At 38.8% G+C, this 12,901-nt stretch overlaps 1 protein-coding gene across 1 annotated transcript in view; it reads right to left on the reverse strand.

Annotated features, from left to right (window-relative positions):
* The window catches only part of JAKMIP3 (Janus kinase and microtubule interacting protein 3), a 776,485-nt gene that overhangs the window by 238,815 nt on the left and 524,769 nt on the right, over positions 1 to 12,901 (reverse strand). The window contains exons 4-5 of the mRNA XM_086922542.1: positions 5,830 to 6,045; positions 3,649 to 3,768 (exon numbers count right to left, since the gene is read on the reverse strand). Coding sequence (XP_086778668.1) covers positions 3,649 to 3,768; positions 5,830 to 6,045 — 336 coding nt within the window. The remainder of the gene's footprint in view (positions 1 to 3,648; positions 3,769 to 5,829; positions 6,046 to 12,901) is intronic.

The following is a 12,901-nucleotide window of genomic DNA, read 5'->3' on the forward strand; positions in this document are numbered from 1 at the left end:
GAAAATAACCACTTCAGACACACAGGACCGCACTGGGAACCAGTACATTGCCTGGCTGGTAAAGAAAACGCACAAGAAAGAAAAAAAAAGGCTGGTCTTTTCTGTACCCAATGTAGCTCAAACATAAACTACTTCATTAAAAAGGCTTTGTCTTGAGAATGGTACATCCAGTTTTAAACAGACTTTATTTGAAAGGCCTTATTTGAATTGCCTGTATCCAGTCAATTATCTAACTGTCTTTATCCAGTTAAATCAGCACAGCAATGCTGCTGAATGTCCCTGCCTAAGCCTCAGTCCCAGTGGTACTACCAATTTCCCAACGCAAAATGTTGAGGTGGGATTTACAATACAACAATATCAGCTCCCTAAAGTAACACACAGTTGCGCTCTGCGTTATTTTGCTCTACTTTGCATCAAGGGACCATCTCATAGGTGGGAAATGAGGGTTTCCAAGCAACCACCCATGGGTTGCAATCAAAGCCTTATCTAAGGGCATTCCTAGACAGGTATTTGTGCAAAAACATAACGCCTCCTCGAAGCAGGCATAACAAGGAGAATTGTTTCTATTTCTCCATATTTTCAAATAGTGCATCTGTGCTGCATTTTGCAGCACACATACAAAGTGGGAATGGTCTGAAATGATAGCTTATAACTGGAATGCTCCCTTTCCATTACAAAATATATGATTTAGAGAATGCACCCACCCTTGCACTATGACACAACACCAGTGCTGGGGAAGAGAAAAATGGACCATAACTTAGTAGACATTGTGCATTTGTTTGCTTTCCAATTGAAGCAAGGTAGTGCATCAACTTTGGGTGCTGCTTCATGTCAAATAATAGTTCATCTGGACCTTAATATTTGCAGTTTTGGATTTGTCCTAATATGAGCACAGAGTCCATGTTTACACCTGTGCTTGATGTCAGTTGGTGGGTGTTGCTCAATGCATTATCAGGACAGTAATGCTTTAGAGTTGTTAGTGACTTTTGATTCTGTGACCATCTAACCTTCCTCTAATACCTAAGGCAATAAGCATTTGCTAAGAATCACTGCTAGCTATCAAAGAGCAACATGCAGAATATTCTCCTTTTCAAATCTACGTCCCACCTAGTTCCTCAAAACCTCACAAGATGCAGGCTTTCTCCATCTTTTATTGAATGTTTATTTTCAGTTTCTAGCACCTTTGCTTCACAGGCATGGATGTGCATTTTCACTAAGGTCCATGGCATTGTGACCCATTTCCTCCATAAAATACTGCTTTCAAGAGTTAAAGGAGGATGTCTTTGAACCAAATCTGACAATGTCAACTGTTCTCATTGCAAATAGTTATAAAAATGTCCTTGTTTGTGGATTTTTACGACATTGAGTAATGACCTCATGAAAATGATTGGAATCTGTTTTTACTCTTCTTTCACTCAGCACATCAGCACTGTTTACAGCCCTATTATAACCAATTAACATTACTTAAGATAACTTAATAAACCATTAAGATCTTACACTTTTGCAATACCCTTATGACCCTGAATGCTTTCCTTATTTTTCAAATTTATCTTTTTGTATTTATATATACATGTGACTCCCAAAAAAAGGCATTTCCAGGTTATAACATACCGTTTGGCTTCTTTTCAGTCTGGAGAAATGAGAAAGAAGGGCCATACTTCTTAATTGGGTACTTTCAAATACCTCAGCAGACAACAATTTAGATAACAAAATCTAACTGCAAACCGTGGTTGTTGAAACTCTCTCAAATTTTCTCCAGAGATAATGTCTTAGAAAGACAAAAGTAAATTTCTGTACAGTATGCTTGATTCTTCCTCTAAAATAAATCGATGGCTAGACTAGCACTTTCGTCCAAATTGATACATCTAACAGATGATGTTAAGGGTGAAATTTGTAATTAGAGTAGACACTCCAAGTTATTTGCCCTGAGAAAACTTACATTCAAATCATCTGCTCCTTTCTACGCTACGCTCTGCTCAAAAGCAATTGGTGAGTTAAACTATCACAGCAAAACAGCTGGGTGCATGGAGAATGTAGAGTTTAATGGTATTTTGGATACAAATTAAAACAAGTAATACTTTGGTGTTTCTGAACATTAATAACTTGGCAATGTATTTCAGGGACAGATGCTTCACACAGTGAACAAAACATAACTTGAGATCAAGATAGGGAACTTTATGTAAGCATGTTTTTGAACGAGCCAACTTTGAAAGAGAAGATAATGCAGATGATATCATTACAATAAAGATTCCTAAAATGATGGTCCAACATCATGCATTTAGTTTCAACATTACAATAAAGCATTATTCGCTCAATACATTTCCAGAAGTAGTAGTTTCAATATAATAGTAACAATCAAATAGTATTTTCCCAATATCAATAACATAATTTAGAATTTATGAAAATATGCATCTACATACTTACCCTTTCACCAAAGATGGTTCTTGTTTTTTTCAATGATTCATAGATAGAGCTCCATGCACGAAAGTACTTTTCTGCAGGGTATTCACATCTGAGGTGGTGACTGAGAATTCTTTGAGAACCTCAATGGCTGAATTAACTACAATGTTTATTTTGAACATCTGTGACTACTACTCACATATGTTTAACACCTAGGTTCTTTAAAACAGCTCAACGTGTATTTCAGCCATATGAACAGGACCTGGGCATTGGAGTTAACTAATGATTTTCAAGAAAAATGTTGATAATCCCAAAGTGAAGCATATCGAGGAATGATACCGGAATAAGTTTTGCTTTCAATATAAAAAATGTTTGGCAGTTTGAAACTCGGGAATTAGGCAATTATGTAAAAAAAATTCATGTTGCCCCATGGTGAATTGCATGACATTTTAAAAAACGTGTTTCCATGGAGTACATATCATATAATTACATGTCCCCATGTTTTTTTCTTCGTCTGTTCTTACGTTACACCTGCTTCAACTCTCATATTTTTTTTTTCCTTGCCTGTTCTTAAGTTACACCTCCTTAAGGAAAGTATTAGGGAAACATCATTTACTAAATAGACATAACTTGCCACTTCCATAAGGAAAAGTCTTAGATTCATTGGACTTACTTAAAAGCCAAGGTTGCATCTGTTACCAAACTCTTAACAGTTGCTTCGTTAGAAAATCTAGGATATTTTTCACTCATCTTCTGTTCTAACTTAAACTTATTTTTCTCCATTCTTCCTCTAATCCCCTGAGTGAAAACTAGAGGGATTGCTTCTTCTTTCCACATTTCTGATCACGTTTTGTCTGGATCTCTCAGTTGTAACTGAAGTGGGCAGATTAGAAGGGGAACTGCACATTCAAATAGTTCATAAACATTGAAACAGTTACAGTTAATTAGATGTACAGCAAGCATCTGACAATCTAATGAAACCTAATATCTTATGCCAGTACTCTTTTCTAAATGCAGTGTGCCTTACAATAGTGTAAGTTACTCCTTGCTGCAGGAGTAATGAACTATGGATCTGAGAATTTCCTTTGCAAATTGTTCCCTTTATCTCACTAAATATTTAATTTTTTATTCTGCTAAAGGCAGGTGGTATTCATTAAAAATGCACACAAATCAAATATTTAACAAATATCATTTTTGAAAGACTTTTACTCTAAAATAAACATTGATCATTTAAGTTTCTGCACTTACAAGTTCGTTCCTTTCCTCAGAGAGAAGGGCATTGCGATCTTCCAGTTTTCTGATGATTGCGCTCAGTTCAGCAATTTTTAGTTGGAAGCGACGTGCATCTTTTTCATCTAACTGCTGTTCCTAAAACAAAAATCAACTGCAAATAACTGTACATCAGAAATATTCAAACACAACAGTCATGCATCAGAAAAGCCCCCCTACTATTTAGAAAACCCTTGCCCACATGAAGATTCTGGAAGCTGAATTCAATGAAAACACAGCAAACGGGAGGATATAACCAAGAGATGGGATGAAACAAACGTAACAAATAAATTCAATGTAAAATAGAAATGGATAACATACATCTCAATTATGCAACGTTAGGATGGACAAAGCTGTTCTGAGAACTTCACATTGTAAATCTGTAAGTAGCTTTCTGTTTTGACTTTCTCAAAAGCAGTGATACTCAAAATAATGCACATGGGTGTCATTCTCTTTTAGCAACAAAATGATCATCTTCTAAATGCTCTACTATTAAGAACGAAATTAACAGAACAGTGTATGAATGTTATACCTACTACATTGTAGTAAAGTAGTCAAACAAAACAATGTTCCAGCTGCAAGATGCTACCTTTGAATTGACTTTTTAAAATATGTACCTTCATTCTAAGTGCTTTGATGTGGAAAATCCCCTTAGATTTTGTTAACCTTTATCCTGAGATAAAGTGCACAGTAATGAAAATCATTTTAACTCTTCACTCAAAGTACGTCATTTTGATTAAGAATGTTTTTCTTATAAATATTGACTACACTAGCTTATCGTTATAAGTAAGTAAGTAAAATTTATTTGCACAATTAATTAAAACCATTGCAATATACACACTCATAATTGGCCGTTAAAAAAGACAATTTTCAGATCTGTTAAAAAGTCAGTGAATTTGTGAGATAAAAAAAAAAGGAAAAAAAAAAGAAGTGTCACTTAGGGGGACTAAAACTCAGTCTTGGTGAGATGGTAAGATCAATTAATTAATTTCTGTGATAAACTTTACAAAACGCGTCGCCATCTGAGGTGAATCGCCCCTCATACATACATCGAGTGCTTCATGGCATGTCCTGATGTTAAGAAAGACCCAAGTTGGGCGAAGCCAAAAAATTCTTTGGGCTTGTAAACGTTTACAAATGCACAAAATGTGAATGAGATTTTTCTCTTCCTGATTTCAGAAGCGGCATTGGGAGGCAGCTTCTTTCTTATATCCTTGGCCGAACTTATATGCCTTCAGCGGAATTAAGCCAAAACTGAATCTCATTAATTGGAGTTTTACATGAGATTTCATGGGGGATGTAAGATAGGGCGGTAAAATCTTCATAGTTTCTTCCAGAAGAAATCTCAAACTATAATGAAAGAAACAAATTAATAATTTTGATCCTATAGCTATCAAGCCATTTTTGGGATTCCACAATTAAAAGGTGCAGGAGAGGCTTCTTTTAAAGTGTGCAGATTGTATTAATCTCTAAGGCAAAAATAAAACTCATTCAAGTCCCTCTTCAAAGGCAATCTTGATGGAACCAAAATAACAAAAAAATCAAAAATAAGGTACAAATCTGACAATAAAATTTAATGTCAGTTTTATATTATAAAAATGTAATTTCCAACAGATTTGGGATTTAACATTATAGAGTATTGAAGGATACTATGGCAAAAGTATTTAAACTTAAATCAATGAGAAGCACTTAGATCAATATATTGAAAGCACTTAGCATATACAATGTGAAGTAAAAAGACAAGTTCAAGCAGTACTCCACTAATGTGCAATAATGGCGCTTGACCACTTCATTGCACTCAAAATGTACTTTATTAGATGTTCACAAATACACTTTTTAAATTGCTATTATCATTTGGACCCTAGACCATACACATCAACTACTGTTTATAAAATGTCTTAATATTTGTAAGCAGAGAGTCTTTGCCAAAGCGAAGTAAAACAATAGTAGTGTTTTAATATTATGCCGTTTTCACCCTACCATCAAAACAAAACAAGACAACGCTTTGTATTGGTAAATTTGAAAATAACAATCAGTATGGTTGAAATGCAACCAAAGGCATGTGTGCCATTTTCCAGATTCTGCTCAGGGAAAGCTCCTGCTTGCACACTCATCAAACGTTTGTGGCTTTTAAGTTGAATACCAGGTGAAAGTGCTTACAGGGCTTCCTGAGTGATCTGAAGTGTCTCCTGCACCACTTGCAAAGGGAAGTTCCCGTTTGGGGCTACTCAGATGCCGCTCAGATTCTTTGACCTGGGAAAGCTGTTCATCTAAAGCTTCCTTTTGGAGCTGAAGTCTTTGAGCATGCCCGGCTTGAACCCCTAACTCTCTTTCCAGCACGTAGACTGTTCTGTCTTTTAATTTGATCTCCTCCATCTATAAGGAGAACAAAACACAGTCACACAGGCAAGCATTTGTACACAAGTCTGAGGTTCTACTAAAGCTGAAGCATCTAGACGAGACAAGAGATTCACAATCATTTTACTTGGAAGAACAGCTCTTAAAATGCATGAATACTACGATTTTGCACCTGTAAATGAACCAACAACTGTGCTCTTCAAAACTAATTGTCAAGCTTGCATGTTGACTTTCTTAAAGCAGAAATGCAGTGAAAAATGCCTTTTCTCAAAACTATACAGGAGAAGAGCATTGTCAAAACCATGGTCCACTACCTTAATTTTCCAGCCAATCTCACAAACATTGGCAACCTCATTTTGTATAGAAAAACAATGAATATTTTATTTCCCAAAAAACCTTCCTTTCAACCTCTCTTTGTGATGCAGGATATGTTGGTCTTACATAACATGGTAATAGATAACTCAAAGACAGTAATGAACATATGGAAATGAACCCACCCAGACAAGCTTCTGCCCTGCAGGTTTTTGACTCAACACCTAGAATATACTGAGTACATTTCCCGATTCATTAAAATGATTGTGTAAGAGGGAAGCTGGTGAGAATAAGAGACCTCTTTGCCATTCAATCAGTTACAGATGATAAGGGATGCCCACTAACTATCTGAGGATTCATCAATGTAAGTGGAATTAGAAAAGTTTATGATTAGCTAAGTTTATTTACAGCTCTGAGTTCAGATGTCAACACAATCAAAGTATAAACATATCTGATCAAGTGATACTCATGAGAATCATAACTGATACATGGTGTGTATTGGCACCACTAGTCAACCGTACATGCAAATAAACTAGGACAATGCCTACCTGAATCAACATGAATCTTTAACATCTTATTATTTGAGGGTCTAGGATTAGCAATAGAAATGTAAAATCTCTAGGCAACCCCATATATGTCATTTACTCATGTTCTGCAGTCATGAAAATGATTCTCTGAGTCAAATTGTCCCACTGGCATATTCTCTTATCAGGGAGTTACAACAGAAATTAAACTGTAAACAACATTCGGTAAAAAAAAAAATGGGAGCCCAGTTCAGCAAGATGTCCAGTCTAATTCTTCAGGACGGGGTGGGCTGACACCTCTTTGTATCTTCACTGCATAATGAATGTGAAAATTACGGGGCCTATTACGATGGCGGGCGGACTTTCTCAAGCGAGTCAGGGACTGACCGCCGATGTTGCGGCAGTCCCGCCATGTGAATTAGGATGTGCCCGCCACGTTGGCGGGCGCATCCTGGGCCTTTTACATTGCGGGTGGATCTGCTGGCTGCAGACCCACTCGCAACTTAAAAGGTCTGTGCACAGCATTGCCATGCACATGGCAGGCACCATGTGGTGCCTGCCACGTAGTGCATTGCAATGAGTGGGGTGTACCATAGGTACCCCCCATGTGCACCCCACACCCCCAACAATCTGGGAGCCCGCAACAGGCCCCCGACAGCAAGAACCACCTGCCTTTCCATGACGGCAACGCGGCAGCAGAAAGGCCAATCTCTGCCTGCATCATAAAGTGGATGGCGTTGTCTTGCAGACACCTCCACCATATTATTCCCCTTTTCCGCCTGGTCGACTCGGCAACCTGCGGAAATGTGGGGGGTGGTCTTTCCGTCCACGGCGTACCCCCAGCCATACTAATATTGCAGGGGGTCAATCATGCATGGATGGCGGGCAGATCCCCCCTTTGTGCCAGCATTGGCTACCGCTGGCCCGGCAAGAGCGATCCGCCCGCCATCCTAATGGGCCCCTTAGAGTTGTTATGCTGGTTTCTGACATGGGGGCACTGCACTTACTGTTTGAAATACATTTACTGATATATATGCATTCACCATTAGATTTTATAGAAAACAAGCTATAAACCAACATGCTTCCTGGCACCATTTTGTACCTATATGCCTATCTCAATGTTACAACCAAGTTTTATGTATAAGCTTGTTCATACCTGATTAGACATAAACCTTTAGTATTCATATAAAATAATTGTAAAATATGTGAAGGCATATTTAAATAATACAAGATATGCAGAAAAGAAAAACAATAGTATTTTTTTTTGCAGATTATTGATTCATTTCTATGCAAGCATTCAGATTCCTATCCTTAAAGAAAAATATGATTTATTTGACTCTCTTTAATGTTGGCTCTTGGGCAATGTAGGTTTTGGTTGTGTGGTATGGACTATCTATTAGAGGGCTGCATGGCCTGTGACATTATTTTTTCTTTGGCTTTTTAAAACCCAGCTGCTCTTAGAAAGTGCAAGTGTGATAACAAAATGTTTTTGGGTGAATGTTTAGCACTATTTTATGGTCACCACCTTGGGACTATCCTTTGGAAGCTAGACAGAATTTGACTGAATTTGAAGCTCATTAGGTTTACTGAAGGTAAGATGAGGTCAGGCGGATGACTTGACTTAACGTGATCTTCAGGACCGAGTTTCTATACCTTACAACCTTATTACAATTGCTCTGTTAGTTCTGATGGGTTCAGTAGTAGGAATACCCAGCACCATTGGACATAAAAGTCCTGTGGGAAGCCTTCAGGGCTGGTGCATTTTACCTGGTGACTCCACTAAGCAAAAGACAGGTGATTGTGGGGCGAAAATATTGCAGGAGATGAACGCTAACCTGGTCTAGTAATTCTTCATTTTTCATTGAACTGTCGGGGTTCCACATGCAATCTTATGGTACTCCCCCCACCCCGACTCACCCACAGCTATGACTGGAATGGGGATTATCAGCCGCTATGTGCTCTGTTTTCATTACAGCCTCGGTTCTCTTTCAGCTGTCACATATTTATTTGTTCTAGACCAACTTTGGGCATAGGGTTGTATCAACACACAAGGCCTTGTAGCTAAAATTCAGCTTCTCAACAGTGTTTCTCTTATTTTGTACCACGTCCCATAATTAAGTTTATTTACTTGAATACTTCACTCCTCTGCACTTGGCGTTCTGGTCTGGAATGGCTTCCCGTCTTTGATCAATGTAGCTTCTTTCACTCACCACCAGTTCCAGGTGCTCTTGGGGAAACTCCCTCCTAGTTTGCGCTTCGCTAAAGAACTAGCACCTTATTTCCAATAAGAGATTACTTTTTCGTTTTTTTCTTCGGTGCTAAATTGAGATGGATGGTGTTCAGAAATGCCCGGATTTTGCTAAAATTGGGTTTAAGGGATTTTCCCCTATTTCCTGCCCATTTCATTTCAAATAGCTGGTGGCAACCCATCATACTGCCAGAAAGAACATTTTATGCATGTAATATTGCCGGCATAACAATGGAAATTAAATGATTTAAGATTCCTACCCAAAAACATGATAGAGGCTTCATGTGCCTTACCCAAGTTGGCTTCTTTGAAACACAGTGCTTTAGTGGAGAGATCTCCTTCACTGTATCATGGTGTATTTGCTAGCAACTTCACCTTGACGAGAAAGTCAATGAATTGCACTTGGCAGTCAGTTTCTTCCTAGTAGTATTTTAGATACCTTTGCAGTCTATTTGCTGTTGAAGGTCCGTGGGACCACTGCCTGCTCTTAAAAATGCTTTCAGAACTATTCACAAAGGGGAATGGGTCCGTCAGGGACCCCTTCTCATTTGTGAATAGGTTACCACCTAAGTAGGTGGTAATATGCAAATTTTTTGCGACTGAATTCATGGTCAAAAAACATTCCTGCATATCATTAGCATTCACGCCCCTTCCAAATAATAAAATTAATAATCCACATTTGTAAAGTGCGAACAATCACCCGTAAGGGTCTCCAGGCGCTGGGGGCCATCAGGAAGATTAAGCAAGCTATTGCCCAGAGTTAATTGGTGCTGGGCTAATATGCTGCCGGCGTAGGGGATCGAACCGTGATCCCCAGATTCCAGCATCAGTCACCCTGGCCGCGGCGCCACACCTCTCCCTCTAAATACCGAATCACAAAACCCTTTTGTGATTAGGTAACAGTTTACAGAACCGCAAATTAGGGTTTGATACATCTGCAAATCAGCTCATTTGCGAACGCAGAAAATGCTTGATGCATATGACCCATAGTAACTAACAATTATGACTAATTGCTAATGGGGTGTATAAAACATTTGTAATTTGGAAATATTTGTAAAATGGAATTTATGCACTTGTGGTTTACTACCAAGAGGAAGTACGAGGTTACCAGGAGCAGCCTAAAAAAGGAGGGCAAACTAACAAGATAGGTCACAAAGCAAATTTGTTTCTCCACAATGGCTTCACTTTAAGCCACTGCAAAGAGAACAGCATGAGAAGACAGGAGAACAGTTTGAGCATTAAGGTCATAATCTTTGATCAGAGAGGACCAGATCATTCATGGTTGGATATCAGATTTGAATATTGCATTGGATAGGGAAACAAACAGAAGTTAGTCCACTCCAATACTTGTGAAGAGTCTATGTTCACTGTATCTATTGGAAACAAGCAGTACCAGGGTACTGCGCCTAGACACCCTTGGGTATTAGCTGCGCATTAAAAATCATATAAATAAATAAAATAAACTGTTGACTCAGCAGTTGAGGTATCACAGAGGGGTAGATTTTACAACTTTTTGCGCTGGGTTTGCATCATAAAAGTGACGGTAACTAGCACAAAATTTTAGGAGGAAATTTACTTTCCAGTGCAAAACTTGTTTTGCGCTGGAAAGTACCCTAAAAGTAGCGCAAAGCAGCATGAAGCACTGCTTTGCATCACTTGGCACCAAGGGGACGTTACATGGCTGGTACGAGGGCGTTCCCATGCAACCACCCATGCCTTTTGATGCAGAACCCTATCTACAAAGAATTGTAGACAGGGTTTTGCGCCAAACGTTGACGCCACTTCAAAGGAGGAGTTAACATGAGAAATGTTTTTATTTCTCCTTTCTTTTCTGACTTTGCACAGTCAGATGCAAACTGGGCAAAGGAACGTGAAAAACCATTTCCCCTAATGTTCACTTTAAGCGTATTCAATTTCACTTTCTCCTTATGCTTAATCTATTTCACCCCTGAGCAAATTAGCTAAAATGCAGGTCCTCAGCGTGTCCAAGGTGCAATAGGCTGAGGGCTCACTTTTTTCACATGATTTGGTGCTGCCCCGGGTGGTACCATTCTGGGAATTGGTGGTGGAATGCTTACAGACTATCAGGGGCAGCCTACCGGTGCACTCAATGACACAATGCTTGATAGTTATCCTTCCTACCATTCGCTCCTAAAAAATTAAAACATATATGGCAGCTCTTGGTACGGTCTTGACTAAGTGCACAATCGATTTCCATTGGACATCCACAAGGGCACACCCACACACATGAAACGTGGCTCAGAAGAAAGATCTACTTGAATTGATGGTAGTAGATGAGCAACATGTGAGGAGCTCAAGGAGGGATAATCGTTTGACAGAGGATTTGGAGGAATGGGAAGCAGTAAATGAATCTTTATTGTTTCAGTTAATTAAAACCATAACAATATCATAATACTAATATGTCATTATAAAATATATATTTTTTAAAGAATGATATAATTCAGTAATTCCAATAAAACGACAGCAGTGTCCTTCTCATGATGCCAATTTAAAATGTGTCTCATAATACAATAAGAATTTCATTATTTTACAAGTCAGCTGAGGGTCAGTCGTACTAAGTCCTTTAATTATTGCGCCTCTACACGTTCGAATACCTCTGACATTGAATGCTTTTTTCAGTAATCGCGTGTGTTCCATTTTTAGATTAGGACAGACGCATATTAGATGGATGATATCTTGCCAGGCGTCCCCACATAAACCACAAGATTTGATGCCACTATATTTCCACAACGGTTGCTCAGCTAGGGTTGGCAGTACCCCAAATCTTGTTGCCATTAATTTGAGTTTCAAGTGCGCCGAGTATGTTGCGCCAAGGTATTCCACCGGTCGCAGTGTTGTGTATGATTGGAGAACCATCCATCTGTGCGATCTTTTTGATAAGGTGGCTTTGTCTGCCAATAATGATTGTAGTTTTGCCCCCTTGTTAGCTAAACTACGGGAAATTTGGAATGACGGGTTCTTTGACCATAGCTCTTTTGTCTTTGTCTCATCTAATGCCCTTTTTAAATAGTTACAGTAGCTTGAATTTGGATCCTCCTGGGCTTGCCACAGGGCTTCATTTAGCAGGTTGGATCGATTCTGCCATAGTTTGTACCATGTTTTGATTGCTGCATATTTTCTTCCGATATCCTGCTTAATGAGGCCAAATTCAAGTCGGACCTGTGCCGGGGCTGCTGACTGGGGTAGTCTGAAAGCTTTTTTGTATGCCTTTGCTTGTAATGAGTCTAAGATTTTAACATCTTTCCCGTTTAACGCTATGCTTCCATACGTGATTGATGGTAGAAGTTTTGCGGCCATCACAGATATTAGAGACGTAATGACGGACCATATAGTTTCTTCGCGACAGCGCAAAAGGCGTAAATATTTCCATTTCCTTTTTTTCCGAGATATTGAATTTGGGATTGTAAATTCAGACTTTTGTCAATATAAACCCCTAGGTATTTATAGGTTTTTACTATTTCAAGGCGTTTTTCTCCTAATTTAAATTGATACTGATGTCATGAGCAGTTTGTGAATGACATGGTTTTTGTTTTAGTCTCGTTGATCTCCAGTGCGTTAATGTTGGCAAACAGCAAAAGTTTATTGAGTGCTCTTAGAAGGCCTACACGGGTCAGGCTAAGCAACACAATATCATCTACATAGGAGAGATGCGTCATGGGCAGTTTTCCCAGACGTGGTGGATGAGCATTAGCTTGATCCAATCAAGGTGAGAGGTCAGCCATAAAGAGATTGAATAAATGGGGGGCTAATGCACAACCTTGTTTTAGTC

The sequence above is a fragment of the Lissotriton vulgaris genome, chromosome 5 (genome assembly GCF_964263255.1).
Source record: "Lissotriton vulgaris chromosome 5, aLisVul1.2, whole genome shotgun sequence".
NCBI lineage: Eukaryota > Metazoa > Chordata > Amphibia > Caudata > Salamandridae > Lissotriton > Lissotriton vulgaris.